Raw genomic sequence first — 19,591 nt, forward strand, 5'->3', positions numbered from 1 at the left:
ATGGAGTTTCTATCCCACGTCTCATGTACACTAGTGTAATTTTCATAGAGCTCTATATTCTCAGGAATAGGGTTCTAACGTTGAGGCGTCCCCCAACGATAACCATAACCCGGAAGATTCTCATGAGACGGATTTTGAGTGTCGATGATCAAAGGGTTGGAATGTGCCAAAGTATCATTCGAACTCACGGGCCTCCCAAGCATCCTAGCTGGGGCCATGGCCTATAACGCCAGAGTATCACTCTCTTTGGCATTGGCGCCATGCCTACCTCTATGTAGAGTGGCGCTACGTCCTCTCGTAGGGACTTCCATCCTTGCGGGCATGTTTGCAGCATATTTGTGTGATCTCGTCACTTTAGTAGGGATCGAGATGAGACATAGTGGGGACAGGCCACGACAATTCCTGTCGTTCCTGCTGAACATCTGTGTTCTTATCTCCCCCTAACGACGGGAAGACTGTCTCATCAAAGTGACATCCGCAAATCTAGCGGTAAGGAGATCGCCATGCAAGGGCATTAAGTGGCGGACGATTGTTGGAGTCTCAAATCCAACTGAGTTGCTCATTCGTCTGTAAGGACCCATTATAGAGCGCTGTGGCGGCGCAATTGGCACATAAATGGCACACTCAAATATGCACAAGTACGATATTTGTACCCAGTCACTAGCTGTAACGCAGAGGTAGATTGAGTGGCAGTGGGTCATAGACGAATTAGCATAGCTGCATGCGATATTGCATCACCCCAAGCGGATATAAGGAGGTTGGTGCGCATTACCAATGTCCGGACTACCATCGTAGTCGTTTCCGCGAGACCATTTGGGTGTGCTCATGGGAATATGATGTCCAACATCAGTCCCAAATGCAATAACTATCGAAAGTCTTCGATGTAAACTCACTAGCATAGTCAAATCCAATTGACTGAATAGGATGATTCGGGGAGTGAGCCCGTTGTCATATGATGTGTGCTAGGAGTGTTTCATAAGCAGCATTACAAGTGGACAATGGCACAACACGTGACCAGCGTGTTTGCATATCAACCAACATCATGAGATATTTAAACGTCCGCAAGGTGGTGGAATCAGTCCACAGAATCCCTACGGATTCTATGTAAGAACATAATGAGTATTTTCATATCCTTTGCATAGGACGGTCTCAGTCCTAATTTTCCTAAGGAAGTGGCTTTGTAAAATGAGTGAGAGGCCTTAGAAGCAACCAAGGAGAGTTTTGGTTGGGCCTGAGCGTTTGAAACGCATATTGAAGCAAAGTTTGTGACTACATCACCCATCATGGTGTCATGACCATGGGAAGTGGCATCGATGGCGTTATAACCATGGGGATTGACATCCATGGCGTCATGGCCATGGGTAGCGCCATATATGGCGTTGTCACAAGGGACTTGGGCGGCCATATGGCGCTCCAAGACAGCTGCAGCGCCAGATGCTGCAATTGTTGCGGTCTTGCTAAGTCCAGGAACCAATTTTTGATTCTTGCTTCATTTCGCTCGAGGGTGTCCATGTGAAGTCTTTAGTAGACGGATCATCATATCATGACCAGGGTGACTTATCCTGTCGAGACAAAGCCAATATGTGTCTAAATCCAAGAGATCTTCTCTCATAACTTTATTGGATTTAATAGCTCGAATAGTGACATAGAGTCCACTAGAGAGACACATAAACTTCTCTAAGATGCGCCTTCGTTCGCAATCATTAGAGGCATTGCAAATGAACTCATTTCTGTTCTCTACATGCGTTTTCGCATGGAATCCGTTGGCTATCCATAGGTGCGAGTTGCCCTAGGAGCGTAGAGAGTTTCTGTGACATTAATCAAGGTGCCATTTGGCAAAGAGAACTTGGGCTATTCCATGTCCTTGAATTAATACTGATGGCCCAGCCATCGTAGTCACAAAGTAACATGCTCATGAATCAAAATGGAGTCATAATGAAAAGAACTCAAAATTTTATTCATAAGCCAACGGAGTACATCATTGTCTCTTAACCATTAAGAGAATCTAATCCAAATGCTTAGCTAATGCAAAACAATGGTAGTCGTCTAACTTTTTTCGGTAATTCCAATGCAAATGTGACCAGGTGAGTAGGGCGATGTCGGTGGAGCAAAGCTCGCTTAATTACCACTTATCTCAAAACCTTCCTAGACATCACATTTACATTGAGTACGCCTACTTTGAAGAAAGACTAAACCATAGGCATCTACTACAAAAATAATATGGCAATTGCCTACATCTCTTGGAAAATAAAGACTTAAACAGAATTGGCGATCTATTGATCCCAGCCAGATTCGTAGTCTTCAACCCTTCACTCTAGATCATCTTCTTGATCTTCTTGTTCTACATAGTGAGCTTCTCTTGCTTCACAAATATGCTTTGTAGGCGGTGACAAGTTCTTCACGAGCTCTACAAATGTGTGCCCAATGATCAGACACTCCACATTGAGAACATACATCTCTTTGCTCAAACTCCATTGATTGAGGTGCTTTGAAAGCGTCATTAAGATGGCTCTTAGTGTTGGTGGAGCCACCAACATGGCCAGAGGCGTTGCCTCCCTCTCTCTTTCCACGTTGACCTCTTCGGTTCCGTGTTCGCCTATTTTGGCGATTACCTTCCCAAGTAGAGCGATTATATGGACCAGAAAGTCCAGAAGTATCCCTAGTGTTAGGGTTTTTCTCTTGGCGCCTTCTCTTAGGGGCACGACTATAATTGGATTCCGGAATATGCTCTATTTCCACGGATCTCGAATTATAGTTCTTCACAAGGATGTTGTCATACTTTTCAGTGACATTCATAGCTCCAATAAGCTCATGAAACCTTGTGATCCGTCCTGCAGTAACATCAATTCGGTAGTTCTTAGCAACCATCAATGCAGAAACGGGGAAGGTAGAGAGAGTCTTCTCAATCGACATCGCATTTGTGATCTCTTTACCACAGAATTCCATTAAGGATTTAATGCGAAGTGCTTCCGAGTTATAGTCAAGAACTGACTTGAAATCGTAGGAGCGGAGGCTATGCCATCTCACTTCTAGGTCAGGAAGCAAGGAAGGAGTCACGAACGTTGCCAAATCTTTCTTCGAGTGAGACCCACAGCCTTCTGGGGTCTTCTTCATTCATACACTCATACTGGAGCGAATCATCCATATGACGAGTCATTAGGATGATGGCTTTCGCCTTATTTGCCTCTAAGGTTGCTCTATTTGCTTCCAAAGCTTGAGCTTGCTCAACAGTTAGCACGTCCTGGCTAGGCTCGAGAATCGTATCCAGGATTCCCTCGGCCTTGAGATGCTGGCGGACATCACGAACCCACCTGTGATATTCAGAGCCAGTTGTTCCCAATGGAGCAAAGTCCAATTTGTTCAGGTTACTCATCCTGAAAGAGAACAAGAAATTAGGGTTAGTTTCGGAGCGTGAAAGGCTACAACGAAAACATATAAAATTTCTGAGCGTAGTCGCTTCCAAGAAATTAGGAATTTCCGAGCGTAGTCGCTTCCAAGAAATTCGATTCCAAGAGGGGTTGGATTAGATTAAAACAATGATGTGTGTGGTCGATCGTTTTCTTCTCAACTCTTAAGTTTGGAGGACTCTACAAGCTCCAAGCTTGGAGTGAGCACGAACCCCCACAGTTCGGCTTTTGGTCTCCCCTATGAAGAAGAAAGGGGGGTAGAAGAAGGGAGGTTGAAAGTCCCCGAGAAAAGAAGAGAAATTGAATTTAAAAACTCTAAAAAACGGGAATGTTTAGTAAAAAATACCTCGAAATAAGTCGCCGGAAAATTTGGCCGGAAAAGTCGCTGGAAAGTGGCCGGAAAAAAGGTTGACCGGTCGTTGACTGACGTTGACCGAGGTGCTGACGTGGCGGCCGGTTGCTGACGTGGCACTCTGACGCTGACGTGGGCTGCTGACTGGACGCTTGCGTGAGCGCTGACGTGGCAGGCTGACGTCAGTGGGCTGAGAGGTTGGGCTTCAGGTCTTCTGGGCCAAGCTGTCTTCTCCTGCTGTTGGGTCGAGCTGGGTTCTGGGCCTAGGGTTGACCAGATATGGGCTCGGTTGACTGAAGCAGAGGCAGATGATGCAGGCGGCGGTTCGGTGGTTCAGTTGATTCAGGCGGCCGGTTCGGGCGGTTTCAGGCCTGTTCCGGTGGTGAATTTTCGGCTCCGGTGATCTGGGGTCAGGCTACAGCTTCTGGTGGAGTATGGAGGCAGTAGGCTGTGAGGAAGACTTCGAACCGGGCAGAGAGGTTTTCGGTATTTCCGGGGGCCGGTCCAGGTATTTTCCGACCGGTTCTGGGGGCAGCGCCGCCGGTTCTGGGCTTCTGGAGGTAAGATCTTCAAGGTGGGCGGCGGAGGTTTCTGGGATTTGAAGGCTACGAATATTAGGTTTCAGGGTTAGGGCTTCGTGCTGATAACGTGTTGTAGAGAAACTGAAATTGAGAGGAATTTGCTGTGTATTCTCATTGATAATAGGGGCCTCTTTATATAGAGGATTACAATGCATAGAATCTCAATCGTACAAGGAAAGTAATCGTACATTGAATAGGAATCTAGATCCTTCTAATTTAACCCTATTACCACTAGGTCAAGTAACCTAGAGTTTGGGCCAAACACAAATAGAGATATCCTTAAACAGGTTGTGTATTCTACAAATAGGAATGTGTGGATAAAATTACTCTAAATGACGTACAAAATAATAAAAAGATAAATTTTATTCACATATGCATATATATACTTATTAACGGGTAAGGCACTACTGCACTAGTGAATACCAACAAAATGAGAAATTCATGAGAACTTTAAACTAACGATTGGCTGACATCTGCATATATTGAATAATTATATTCCAACTAACATTTAGATCACTATCCAACAGTTAATTTGAAGGTCCTCATGGAATACTAGGTGGGTGTCAATCCATTAATAGTAGAATGTAGATAAAATAAAACAAATATCTCACCCAAAAATTAAGCTACGACAAGACTGAGTCATTTTTAGATAACCCTAAAGTAACCTCAAAGCAACATCTCCATGAAAATAAGAATGAACCGATTCTTGTTCTTCAATGCCAGAAATGGTTCGAAGTCAAGCTGCACTGGAGTAGATGCCGACTTGGACTCTAGCTTCGTACGCTTTGTGTAGGGACCAGAGCCAATGATGCTACCCTCTTCTTATTTGTTATAAGAGCCAAGGGCACACGAGATGCCACAGGAGTAGGCACAATAGCATTCGAAATAGGCATAGTCGACTTTGACTTAAACTGTGTTAGTTGAGCAGTCAATAACTCAGCAGGGACGCGAGAATGGAGAAGGTAAATGATCTCGAGGTGGAGGTGAATAAGTTTGGTGGCTGGGATTACGCATGCAACCAACTTGGAAATTCCAGAAGAAACGACCTGAGTTTTAGACGCCTTAGAAACCCTAGCGGGGCTGGCGTTTGGTCTAGGGTTCAGTGACAGCGCGATAGTAGTCAAACAACCTGCAGCTGAGTGCTCCAGCATCCCATACACCCTACAAAAACTAACTAGTTGTTTATACCTGAAGCGGATCGTTGCTGAGGTGCCAGAGGTAAACTTGTAAGTCGACGACAAATAGCCTGTTTGACTGGAGAGGCAATTGCATGCCGGATCCTAACCCGACCTAGCCATCGTCTCGTGCTGCAGACCCAGCTTGTCAAGCTGTAGCACTGATCCCAGCGTTGAACTAACCAAAGAAAAAGCCCCTCCGTCATCAAGACCGACGGGAGGTCAAGGATCTAATCCCAGACTAGAATCGAAGTGATAGACACCATCGTCGCATCACACAGGTGATCGAACTCAGACATGGCCAGCATAGGACCACTGTCCTCCATCCACCATCTTCAACCACTGCTCGGTCTGCTCCCCGTTTGTCAGGCGATTGCGGAAGCCCCAGACAAAGGCCATCATACCCATAAAAACTTTGGGATCGGCGCACTTCTTTGTTGTTACGGATAACAGTTATCCGATTGCAAACTGATGAGTTGAGACTGTGCTGGGCGTCGACAGGACAGAAGAAGTCCTCCCCTTCTCCTAAATAGCTAGTGTAGACGCCAAGCGAGGATGATACTTCTTCGACCATGGTGAGAAAGGTCGAGGATGCTGAGGAACGATGGAGGCAGAGAGAAACCCTAGCTCTGTTTTTGGGTATGAACTAATTCCTTGTGGTTCGAAATTTGAAGCCACATTGACGTTATTGTGTTGCCAAAGGAAATTTGGGGATTGGATTCGGAAGACGGACCAATCATCGGGTTTTGAGAAGAAGATCCCACGACCTTGAACCTTGTATAAGTGCTGTTGCTTTTGTTTGTGTCATTATTCCCCCTTGGCTTATAGTGGACTGTAGAAAGTGTCCGTTTCTTCGAGTGCATAAGATCGAGAAAAAACAAAGTTATGTCTGCCAATTTTCAACCGTAAGTACTTTTTTTTTTCACACAACCAAATTAGGTTTGCATAATGTAATGAAATATACTATGACGGGATTATTACCCTCGTTGATGAAACTGTAGTGGCCCATGAACTACTGAGTTCTCGTTCCCTTTTTACCGCCAAATAAAAGTAAAACAAAGGTTTTTTGGTCATAATATGCTGCGGGCGATGGTTTACCCCTTGCAGCCTCATGAATTAAACGGTCGATATGATCAGTAAGTGCAACCCATCAGGGTATTAGTCTAGTGAATCGGTCCAAACACCTGTTTTTCTGTCCGCCTCCATACATACCATCAAAACCAAATCCAGCATTAGAAATCCGTTTATTTGTTTCCACAGCAGTAAACCCAAACTCTTCAAGACAAAAGATGAAAACCTCTCTTAGTTATAGTCTAGCTAATTCATTTTCTTACTTACAAACTCTTATAGCCGGGATCATAAATAAAAAATATATAAAAAATACTTGTAATATGATTTTTGAGTTCCTTATAGCCTAGAGATCGAGATGTATATTTGTATATAGAGTGGTTTAGGGTCCAAGTAGGGTAGGAGTTGTTAAGTCATAATGACTACGATCTTTGTTAAGTCATTTGAAATCAATCAATGTGAATTTTGGAGAATCCAACACCTTTTCCTAATCCTTGTATAAGAAAAAAAAACAGAGAGAGCTTTTCAAAAAAAAAAAAAAAAAAACAGAGAGAGAGAGAGAGAGAGAAAAAAAAGGGCTTTCCTAATCATGTTTACATATCAATTTTTTTTTTTAAAGGGTTTGAAACCTAACCTAATTGAGAGCTTCAACCCCATGCCCGATTTATTACTAATAAAAACTTGAAAGATTGTACGTCTAGGGCCATAAGGCCTAGGTTGTAAATTTAAAGAAGTTAATTTTGTAGAAGATAATTGCTAACGGGGAGTAAATCACACTCTCCATTTTACAACCTACACTCCCTTATTCTTTTTTTGGTAACTTAAATTTTATTTTTTTTATAAAAATTTCAACCAAAAAGGAAATGAGTGTGGATTGCAAAGTAGGGAGTGTGAATTTCATTATTCTTAGCTAATTTAGGTCAAAATGTTAGGAACACACTTCAATTTGGTTGTCTCCTCATTTTAGTATCTCATGCGTTTCATCTGAAATAGCTGGGTGAGGGTTGTTTGCATAGTTTTCTCATGTAATGGAACTGATCTAATAGATTTTCATTTCAAGCTCTAATCTATTTGGTCAATTGAATTCAGATTTGATTACTTGAGCGAGGAAATAAGCCTTAGCTAGCTAAAAGACTAAAAACTAACGAATTAGCAACTGCCATCGATCTATCTTATGGCTTGTTTAGAATTGCTTCTTGGAGGGTCAAAAACGCTTTTGAATTAATAAAGAAAATTAGTTATTATTTATATTGCAAAATATATAGAATCTGTCATGGTAGTATTAGAAGTACCTGAAAACTCTTGACACTTTTCGTGACCATCAAATTAAACCTAGCTAGCCACGTTAACCAATATTTTGACAAATATTAGTTTAAATTCAGCAAAGAAGTAAACTTCCACAGTCTCACTACACGTGATTCAAAAAAATTAAATTACCTCAACAAATTGAAATACCTAAATGTTAAAAATGTTAAAATTGTACGATTTAAGTTCGATCCCCGCTACTAACAGTCCTGTGTTGAGTCACGCGATTTGTAAATCTCCTGCGGAAATCTATATCTGGGGACTGTGGAGACAAGTACATGTCCAACGTCAGTCCTTCAAGGTCGAAATTGTAGATCTGTTCTAGCGCGGCCATGTGAGATGGCCTTCCTCTCTCCAAACTTTTTAGTTCACCAAAAAAAAAAAAACAAAAAAGTGTTAAAATTATACAATTGAATTCCCAAATATACTTAATGAAGAAGTGAAGAACAAACAAAAGAGAAAATCAGTATTAACGAATTTAACTCCTACCTTGTCTTCCCTTCCTTAGTGATCGATAAGCTTGTTGTGGCATTGGATTGACCCACTTTTGCCATAGATGCTATCCTGGCATTTTCATCGGCAGAAGAGTTGAAGGTGGGAGGAGGTGGATCTGAGGCAGAGACAGTAGGATGACTAGTAGTAGTAGTTGTAGGGTTCATGCTATTAGGGTTACTATTTTGAGGATTAAGTTCAGATGGAAAAAGAACATTAAAAATATCGTCTTTCCACTCGTAATCGCCTATATCTAGGTTGAGTAATGGCTCTAGACACGTGTATTCATCAGGATCCTGGTTGAGTACGTTAGAAACCATTTGATCAAAAGAAGGGTCACTAGCTTGGTTTTGATCAATGTTGGGGGTGTCATTAGCACTAGGTGATCTACGTTTAGGAAATTGGGCATAAGAGGCAATGTTATTACCAGGGCAGGTGATACACAAAGGCTCATCATAAGAAGTAGAACACTGCTGTCTCTTATTTGGGTTACTAGGAGTCTGGAATGCCACCGGTTCTGGGTATGAACTAGTACCTTGTGGGTTAGAAGATGAAGCCACATTGAAGTTATTGTTGCCAAAGGAAATTTGGGGATTGGATTCGGAAGACGAACCTATCATCGAGTTTTGAGTAGAAGATCCCACTGCCTCGGACCTTGAATCAGTGCTGCTTCTTTTGTTTGTATCATTATTCCCTCTTGGCTTATAGTGGACAACACAAAGAACCCAATTCTTCAACTGCATAAGAAAAACACAAGTTATGTCTGCAGATTTTTAACAATAAGTACTTTTCTTATACATAACCAAATTAGGTCTGCACATTGTGATGGAAACGTACCATTACAGGATTACTGCCCTCGTTGATGAGCTTGTACTGGTCCATGAGCCACTGAGTTTTCCTTCCCTTTTTGCCCCAAAAGTAAAAGTAACACAGAGGTGTTTTGGTCATAATAGGCTTGTTGTCATCGTCCATAATCTTTACAGACTTCTGCGTGACCTTCCAAAAACCATGTCCGGTTACTCTGTTTGTCTTTTTTCCCTTTGTGAACTTCTTTTGCAATGGTGTGAAGAAGTACAAGCGGCCATCATCATTATCAAATGCTAAACCTGTGTAAAAACTCACTGTCAATTGTTTGACTTCATTCAAGAAAATAATTATCTTTAAAAGGAATACTCTTAATTTTTTTCAATTAAAAGTCTAAAACCCCAGATTTTGATTCAAAGCTTGAGTGCAATGGAAGTTGAAGAATAATCCTCTCTGAAAAAAGAAAAGAAAAAAAGAACAAGTAATCGGACTGAATGCGCTAAATCAATCCCAAAACCAACCCTAAACCGAGCTCGTTTTCTTGTCGAAGACATTATAACCTAACAATTCTTTTTGTCAGAACCCTAAACGCTAAAAAAATTTCTTGTGAAAAACCCTAAATGGCAACTTTAAAAAATCCCATGTCTTATTGCTTCTGCTTTGTCAAAAACCCAAAAGCAATCCAAACTTGAGCTACGAAAACTGTAGTATAAACTAGCTAATTGATGCTAAGGGGCAAGAATTAAGAAACAACGTGCATATACAGAATCAATGATCGTTACGTACGTAGCTTCTACTTCTTTTTTATTACATACCTCTTAGGTCCTCGGGCTTATATATATAAAGATTGATGCTTCTAATAACTCCACCAAAATCAATGCGCCCAGTATGAACCTTCATATGGAGATAATGATATAAATCTTTATGTGAGGGCCGAAACTTCACTCCAGATGGTAAGCTCTTCTTCCATTCAATTTCATCTTCTTCAATTGGCGAAGGTAATGCTATCAAAGCACTTGAAGAGGATTTCTTGTTATCCATCTCTGAACCTTACTTTGAATGCCTGTTTGAAAACCAATCTTGATGTGATTCTAAGTACTGATCGAGATTAGTTTGTTTTACTTTTTTATTTATAGTAACTTAAAGAGGATTTCCAACTTTGTGTCAAATTAGGTTTTGTTTTATAAAACTCATTATTTTCCAGAAAATTCTTCTACGAGCTTCGATATTTGGTCAACCTCATTGTAACATACCATTGACTACTACATATTTAAATATATGTCGTTTCTTAAAGACTTAAAAGGTAATGGACATGAAGCAGAAAAGCACCTTGATGTGATTCTAAGTGTACGATCGAGATTAGTTTGTTTTACTTTTTTATTTATAGTAACTTAAAGAGGATTTCCAAAAATTCTTCTACGAGCTTCGATATTTGGTCAACCTTGATAAAGCTATACACGGGACAAGTTATAGTAACAGAGTAACAGTGAGCACGTGTGGCCATCGCTGAAACCAAACACCAAACACGTGGGTAACCCGCTCTGATACCATGACAAAGTAGTCTAGGGTTCACATCCAAAACCAATTAGCAATGGATGGAGTGGCCCAAACCCTTATAAACCCATAAGCAAAGTTATATTTTTCCAATGTGGGAGTTATATTTTATCACATTCTCAACAAATGTTCTTGGGACACACAATGCAGGAAACCTGTTTCGGGAGCTCACTTGTGAAATGGCAGCCGCCTGAGTTGTGACAGGCGACAGTGCCGATTGAAGCATTAAAAGCCCCATCTGTGTTTGGTGTTCACCCCTAAGCATGTTGGTATTTAAGCTTTCAAGCTAACACCAACTACAATGGGTGATAGGTTTACAAACAAATCACACCACACTCTCACTCACACTTAAAGAAAAGAAGCAAGAATAACAAAGCAAAGGAAGAGACAAAATGGAAGACTAGCTACTGCTATCTTATTGATGAACTCTTCAATGAGTTAATTGGGATGCATTACAATTTACAACGCACTACTTGATCCCTTATATAGGGAGCTAGTCTTACAACACAACTATCAGACAAGCATTGAATGCTTTGTCTCTTGACCAATACAATCGATCTGCATGTGAGAATGCAGTAAATATGCAATGAAAAATCAAAGTTTGCAAGCTATATGCATAGCCCATAATAGGTAATAAAAGATGAAAAACGTGGTGGTCACCTAGAAACGGAGAAACCCACCAAACCAATAGTTTCCTCATATGTTTGATTTGCTATTTCAACAAAGCCGACCTCGTGATGAAATAGCCTACTTACAAGGAAATCTTTGTTGAGACTGTAGTATGGAGAAGCATCATGGAAGCCCGGCAATGGCCTTGACATTATTGCACTGTGAAGGTCATTTATATTAACCAGTGATATGCATGACATGTACGTTACATATATCTCGTAGTAGGCCGGTGTTGATCGATAAGTTTACAACATAACTATATCGAATTGTTTTTTGCCTCTAATATATCAAATGACTCGTTAGGGGTTTTGATTATCTTTAATAAGTGTCTTCTAGTCCTAATTTATCCATCAAGTTTGATAGAGCGTCCTGAACTCGATATAATCAAACTAGATAGATCTATTAGTCTTCAAATCATAATATGATCATAATTCTACCGTCAATTACTCATTTATACAGGCATGATGCAACATCCTTTTTGCTTTTATCTGAATATCTGATTAAACTGTATCTGTATAAGGTCACCAAGACACCACCCACGTACGATCCATTTCTAGCGGTTTTAATAATACGTACCAAATTGATGATCTTTAAGGTATCAATTTGGCTGAAATTTTGCAGAGATGATCTATACATTAGTACCTAAAAAATGAACGGTCAAGATGTGGATATGAGACCGAAAAGTGACCCTCAACTCTAACCTCACACGTTAATTTCAGAGTGAGGCCTCACTCTGGATATATATTAGGGAAAATTTCACAAACAGTACACCAAGTAAAGGCCACTAATAAAACTTATACATAATTTTTCAAACCGATTATTTTGGTACACGAAATCTGAATCTCGACCCACTATCCATACATGACGTTAATGACGCCGTTAATTTTATGTCATTTTTCATTTGTCAATGGGTAGTTTAGTACTCTCTCACTCTGACTCTTCTTTTTGGTAAAAAAAAAAAAGTTCTTCTCTCTCTGACTCGCAAGGCATCCCTCACCTTAGATCTACCACCGCAATAAGAATATATATATATATATATACAGATCCTATCCAGAGCGATGCCTCGCTCTGAAATTTTAGAGCGAGGTTAGGGTTTATGGTCACTTTTCGGTTGCATATCCACATCTCGACCGTTCAGTTTTTAGGTACTAATGTATAGATCATCTCTGCAAAATTTCAATCAAATTGATGGTCGTTAAGGCATAGATAACTGCCTTAAAGCTAGTACGGTTCAGGTTGGACAGATTTAGTTCATTCATTGGTTTGAACGAGTTAGATACCTTATAGATCATCAATTTGGCTGAAATTTTGCAGAGATGATCTATACATTAGTACCTAAAAACTGAACGGTCGAGATGTGGATATGAAACCGGAAAGTGACCCTAAACCTTAACCTCGCTCTGGATAGGATCTGTATATATATATATATATATATTCAGAAATGTGGACTGAAAGCAAGATCTCCAGGAAGAATGAAAGAGCAGCTAATAAATATTCCATAATCACTAGAAAAACTAGCACATAATAGTTGATACAAATTAATAATGGGAGGTTGTCTGGAAAAGTAATTGCCTTTAATCCAAAAAAATTAAAAAGAAGAACTTTTTTTTTTTGACCAAAAAGAAGAGTCAGAGTGAGAGAGTACTAAACTACTCCTTGACAAATGAAAAATGACATAAAATTAACGGCGTCATTAACGTCATGTATGAATAGTGGGTCGGGATTCAGATTTCGTGTACCAAAATGATCGGTTTGAAAAATTATGTATAAGTTTTATTAGTGGCCTTTACTTGGTGTACTGTTTGTGAAATTTTCCCTATATATTATGCAATCATAAATTTCTATACACATATACTTTACTGGCATTTAACACTATCGACTTTCAGATCTTTATATATGCAAAAGGATGTACGCATATGGCACTACTAGCAAAACAACAATTACCCACGGATTTTAATCTGTGGGTAATAAGACTATCTCACACTGATTTCAGTGTGTGATAGCTTTTACACACAGTGCACGCACAGACTGGTGTTACCGTGCGGTTTGGAGGGGGGGTAATGCTCATCTCACACGGATTATGTTGTCCGTGCGAAATACTAACGTGGGCCCCACTATAATTCCATAAATATAAATTACCAGAATGGAACGAAATCCGTGTGAACAACTCTATTTCACACGGATTTCTGTAGCAAATGTTTACCTATCTCACACGGATTTCTGTGTCAAATATGTACTTATCTCACACGGATTATTTTTTCCGTGTGAATATTAGACGTGGGCCCCACTGTCTTTCCATGATTAATCCGTGTGAATAACTTCCCATCTCACACGGATTTCTGTGTCAAATATGTACCTATCTCACACAGATTTCTGTGTCAAATTCTTTTACCCTAACTCTCACTGATTTCTGTGTGTAAAAGTGATAGCATTTATAAAAAAAAAAAATACAAAAAAAAAATCTGCTAATTAATTAGGAACCAATTTCGTTAATTTTCTTATTATGCTTTATGTTCTGTTTTACTTAAGGGCTAAATACAAATTACTACCCTGTGGTTTAGGTCCAAAATCAATTCAGTCCATGAACTTCTAATTTCATCAAAAACACCCCTGCACTTTCAATTTTGATCTAATAGGTCCAATTTGTTAGTTTTCCGACAATTGAGTTATTTAACTTGTTAATGTGGATCATATATGGCCTATGTTTTATGATGTGGTGTCAAGGTGGTCTGCATTATCAATTTAGGAGTGAGTCCTACTATTAAAAATAAATAGTTTTTCAACAAATAATCCAACTATTTGAAAGAATATTAACGAATTGGACCTATTAGATCAAAATTGAAAGTGCAGGGGTGTTTTTGATGAAATTAGAAGTCCAGGGACTGAATTGATTTTGGACCTAAACCACAGGGTACTAACTAGTATTTAGCCCTTTACTTAATTAAAGTTGACACAATCAGTTCAATAACTCATAAAATAACAATAAATTAAGAAAAGAATATGCGAACTTATATTCATAGAGTCATCATATACAAATAGTTTCTTAATTGCAAATCGAAAAGGAAATACAATATCCTAGAAGCTATTTATGGACATTAGTTCCTTCACCACATGTGCAAAAGAAACTTCCTAAAAACAATGAGCGGGTGTGTTGAGGTGCTGGTGTTGCATCTGAGAGTGGAGGAAGTCTGAACTTCGCTTTCATAATCTTTTTCCTCCTCAAGTTGGTGACAATTGAGATTCCATCTGCACCATAAAAATTCCATGAAGAATGGAATCAAACGTTATGACTAATAAAGATAAAGATGTATATAGCTGCCCACTACAATCAACCATCCATAAATTAATAGCACAACTTCATTGCAACTTAACAACCAAATTGCAACCCATATTTTCAGAAAAAAAAAAAAAAAGATGCTGCAATATTATCCCTTGCAAAGTTCCTGTGCCTAGCGGCATTGCATCGCACTCATAACCTCTAAAATGAATAATTGATAAGTTAGTTCCAATGCTTGATGTAGATAAGTTAGTTCTATCTAAACAATTAAACAGATGAAAAATCAAAATCCAAGTATGAAGGGTCAGCACCACCAATAGAGAAAAGACACCTAACAGAGTTCAGAGCTTATTCTTACCCTTCAACTCTGGAGAAACTAAACCACGGAATTCGCCAAAGGGGTACCGTGAGCTAAAGGAGCCGGTCTTTTCCGAAGCACTGCAGTAGAAAGCAGAAGTAGGTAAGCAACAAGAAGCAACAAAAACAGGAAGAACTTGATTTTAGTTTGAAGACTCCATGGAAATGCCTGTTAGATCTTGCTTCCCTTTACCGATTCCTACTGCCTGTACAAAAGCACTCAGTCCGACTGCCTGTACAAAAGCACTCAGTCCGACTTTAGCCTTTACAATGAATACATTATACATATGCTTCTTGTAACATTTTTTCTTCTCGATATGTCTTTGATACCTGGCAATGAAATGAATTAACAGGAATCATACCGAGATATGAATACATGAAGGAAATGACACAATTATAGCACTGAAATCCAGGAAATATTTCTGCCCGAAGAAATGGTTATCTGCATAATATTATTTTGTTATGCATAGTTACTGTTCTAGTGTTCTATTGGTCATTTGTACTCACAATTCCCTACTTACAGATAGATCATATATCTTCACTAAATCTAAAGCAGCAAAATGAGGGATTCACAGGCATCTTATATGTCCATATACTTCCCTTTCATCAGAAAATAAAAAGTCTTATGTTGCACTGGTACATTTTCTTTAGTTCATTCTTTTATTGTCTTTAGATGGATATTTTGGCTAAGATTTACACAATATAATGTATAATCATACAAAGTTACCTATAAAGTCTAATAATCGGCAAGAATCCCGGCAGTGTTATCAGTTATATTTACTTGATGCTCAAACTGCTATCCCCCAATTCCAAACTTAGATCACATAATACTACAAAATCTGCATGATCAGACTTAATATCCATTCCGTGGATTTATAAACTTCTACAACCCAATTCAATCATCAAATCAACTGAAGAGAACCAAAAGTATAAAACCCAAAGATAATAACGAAAATTATACCTGATTCAGGGAGTACTTCGATATCGAGCCCAGGAGTACTGCCTATAAACACCCAAAAGGCGAAAACCAAATCCAAAATTCAATCCATAAGACACTCAAATTCAGAAATAGATGAAATCCAAACTAGTAACACAATTACAGAAAAGAATGATTACAAAACAGAATGACTGATTTCGACATAAATGGAAGAACAAAATGAAAACAGAATATATCGATGCTCACCTCCGTTTTCCAAGTAAGACGACGTCGGTTTGAGAAAAAGCACAGGGTCCTTCACGGGTTGTTGCCGGAAGTCAAGAGGCTGCGTTAAACTCGTCAGAGGTCGGTGAGGTCTGTGATGGTGGAGGTGAGTCACGGTGGTGACCGGAAGTGGGTGTCGGAGGAGAGAGAAAACAGATCTAGTTCCTCTGTCCTCCATTAAACCAAAACAATTTGAAGATGAGAGAGAGGGAGGCAGAGAAGAGGAGCTGGGATATGAGAGAGAGGGGGAGCAGAGAGAGGGGGAGGCGGAGAAGAGGGTGGGGGAGGGGGCAGTGGGTGGAGGAGATGAGAGAGAGGGAGACAGAGGAGAATTCGGAGGAGGCTGGGTAATCTGGTTTTAAGCAGCAGTGATGCACGGAAATCAGTGTGTTTATAATATTTCACACAGAAATCCGTGTGAAATACATTTACCTTTACCACTGATATCCGTGTGTATGTATCTCAGTAATCCACGGAAATCCGTGTGTAATACTACTAGGGGAGGGAAATTGAATTTGTTCCAAAAAAATGAGCGGGAAAAAATTTACCACGAAAAATCCGTGTGAGATACATATATATTTACCACTGATATTCGTGTGTATTTATCTCGGTAATATATAACTAGTCATGTTAATTATTGTTTACACATAATTCTGTCTCTATTCTATTTTTTCACACGGAATTCTGTAGCTAATATATTTTTTCACACGGAATTCTGTAGCTAATGGTTCTTTTCACACGGATTTCCGTGTTACCATTTCACACAGATATCCGTGTGTGTTACTCATTTCACACAGATATCTGTACCAAAAACCGGTCAACCCTTTAAACGCTTCTACTTCCCTAAGGGGAGCCGACCCTTGAGGAGATAAAATTTCAGAAATTTTTACATTAGTTGATATAGCTTCTACCCATGAGAGCATGAGAGTTTACAGATAAAAAAAATAAGTTACGAGCGATCGGTTATGAGCATATTAGTTTTATGTAGTATTTAAGGTTTAAGGTTGACCTACTAGATCGAAACCCAAACGACGACGAAAATAGCTGAAATTTTGAACACAACCATTTATTCTTATCATGATTACATCCTACGATCGATTTTGATAAAGTCTATTTCCTATGCATTGTTGCTTATGGAATGTATACTTTTGATTATAACTAATAAACTAGTTATACCACATTAGTAGACATATAAGAATTTTGTGCAATCCAAAAAATAAAAATTGAAAATTGATAAATTTGACATTACCCATATATTTATAGCGTATTAATAGGTATAGTGTAAAAAAATTAACTCAATCCATCGTTATTTCAGTATCAAATAAAGTGGTTAACCTTATATACACCTATACTTCCCTAAGGGGAGTAAAACCACAAGGAGATAAACTTTTCAAAATTTTTACATTATTTGGTATACCTCATATTCATGAGAGTATGAGAGCTGACAGATCGAAAAAATAAGTTGCGAATGAGCGGTTATGAGCATATTAGTTTTATGTGGTATTTAGTGTTCAGGGTTGATCTAGTAGATCGAGACCTAAACGATAACAAAAATAGCAGAAATTTTGACCATAACTATTTATTCTAATCATGACAACATCCAACGGTCGATTTTGATAAAGTCTATTTCCTTCACATTGTTGCTCATGGAAGGTATACTTTTCTTTACTAAAAACTTATTGTAACGGAATTCTGTAGCTAATAGAGTTTTTCACACGGAATTGTGTAGCTAATATAGTTTTTCACACGGAATTCTGTAGCTAATGGTTCTTTTCACACGGATTTCCATGTTAACATTTCACACAGATATCCGTGTGTGTTACTCATTTCACACAGATATCTGTACCAAAAACCTGTCAACCCTTTAAACGCTTCTACTTCCCAAAGGGGAGCCGACCCTTGAGGAGATAAAATTTCAGAAATTTTTACATTAGATATAGCTTCTACCCATGAGAGCATGAGAGTTTACAGATCAAAAAAATAAGTTACGAGTGAGCGGTTATGAGCATATTAGTTTTATGTAGTATTTAAAGTTTAGGGTTGACCTACTAGATCGAAACCCAAACGACGACGAAAATAGCTGAAATTTTGAACACAACCATTTATTCTTATCATAATAACATCCTACGGTCGATTTTGATAAAGTCTATTTCCTACGCATTGTTGCTCATGGAAGGTATACTTTTATTTACAACTAATAAACTAGTTATACCACATTAGTAGACATATAAGAATTTTGTGCGAACCAAAAAATAAAAATTGAAAATCAATAAATTTGACATTACCCATCTATTTATAGTGTATTAATAGGTATTGTGTAAAAAAATTAACTCAATCCGCCGTTATTTCGATATCAAATAAGTGGTAAACCTTATATATACCTATAGTTTTTCACACGGAATTTTGTAGCTAATTGTTCTTTTCACACGGATATCCGTGTGAAAAGGTTTTAGTTTTTACACAGACATCAGTTACTGTTGTTTATTCACACGGATTTCTGTGTGTAGTCTCCTTTTTCACACGGAATTGTGTAGCTCATTGTTTTTCACACGAAAATCCGTGTGTGTTAGTCATTTCACACAGAAATCTGTATCAAATACTTATTATAACGGAAATCTGTCCCTCCGTAATTCACATAACAAACAAAATTAATGATCCCGAAATAAACTAATTTCGGATTTTCACACAGAAATCAGTGTGAATTGATTTGCACACAGATATCCGTGTAAAAATATTTTATCATTTACACAGACATCTGTTACTATTGTTTATTCACACGGATTTCCGTCGATATTGTTATTGTATAAATCAAATATGTATCAATTATGTTCTTTTCACACAGATATCTGTATCAAATACTTATTGTAACGGAAATCCGTCCCTCCATAATTCACATAACATAAAAAATTAATTATTTCGAAATAAACTAATTTATAATACGTACAGAAATCAGTGTGAATTGATTTTCACACAGATATCCGTGTGAAAATGTTTTAGTTTTTACACAGATATCTGTGACTGTTGTTTATGCACACGGATTTCCGTTGATATTGTTATTGTATAAATTATTGTGGGCCCGATTATGCTCATTTCACACGGATTTCTGTGGCTTTTTCTATTTCACACGGATTTCTGTGGCTTTTAACTACAGTAAATCCGTGTGTATTGTTATTTTGCTAGTAGTGTGGAAAAGAATAAACCTAAAGTAGATGAGAATAACAAAATGGTTATTTTCTTTCTGACACCCAAACTACCCTAGTGCTGTTTTTTCTTCTCAAAACCCTAATTGTTTTGTCAATAAACACTAAATCAAATTTTTTTTTTTTGTCTGATCAAAAGTCCTAAACCC

The 19,591-nt window shown here is 38.7% G+C and overlaps 1 protein-coding gene and 1 long non-coding RNA gene across 2 annotated transcripts; both read right to left on the reverse strand.

The window, feature by feature from the left end:
- Positions 1-8,373: 8,373 nt before the first annotated feature.
- On the reverse strand, positions 8,374-10,225 carry LOC133730264 (NAC domain-containing protein 30-like). The gene is made up of 3 exons (XM_062157890.1): positions 10,000-10,225; positions 9,218-9,486; positions 8,374-9,117 (listed from the first exon to the last, which is right to left on the reverse strand). Exons 1-3 carry the CDS (start codon positions 10,223-10,225, stop codon positions 8,374-8,376), a joined length of 1,239 nt encoding a protein of 412 aa, XP_062013874.1.
- Positions 10,226-14,367: 4,142 nt separating this feature from the next.
- LOC133740647 (uncharacterized) lies at positions 14,368-16,519 on the reverse strand. Its single transcript, XR_009861351.1, has 4 exons — positions 16,225-16,519; positions 16,003-16,044; positions 15,043-15,371; positions 14,368-14,653 (listed from the first exon to the last, which is right to left on the reverse strand). It is a non-coding gene; the product is annotated as an uncharacterized LOC133740647 (long non-coding RNA).
- Between the last annotated feature and the right edge of the window lie 3,072 nt (positions 16,520-19,591).

Source organism: Rosa rugosa, chromosome 1 (assembly GCF_958449725.1).
Source record: "Rosa rugosa chromosome 1, drRosRugo1.1, whole genome shotgun sequence".
Taxonomy (NCBI): domain Eukaryota; kingdom Viridiplantae; phylum Streptophyta; class Magnoliopsida; order Rosales; family Rosaceae; genus Rosa; species Rosa rugosa.

Excerpts from the sequence above, each read along its gene's own strand:
- LOC133730264 (XM_062157890.1), bottom strand. The coding sequence starts at position 10,225 with ATGGATAACAAGAAATCCTCTTCAAGTGCTTTGATAGCATTACCTTCG. Across the intron at positions 9,487-9,999 it reads TAAGCCCGAGGACCTAAGAG|GTTTAGCATTTGATAATGAT; the intron begins GTATGTAATAAA and ends GTTTTTACACAG. Across the intron at positions 9,118-9,217 it reads AGGGCAGTAATCCTGTAATG|TTGAAGAATTGGGTTCTTTG; the intron begins GTACGTTTCCAT and ends TTTCTTATGCAG.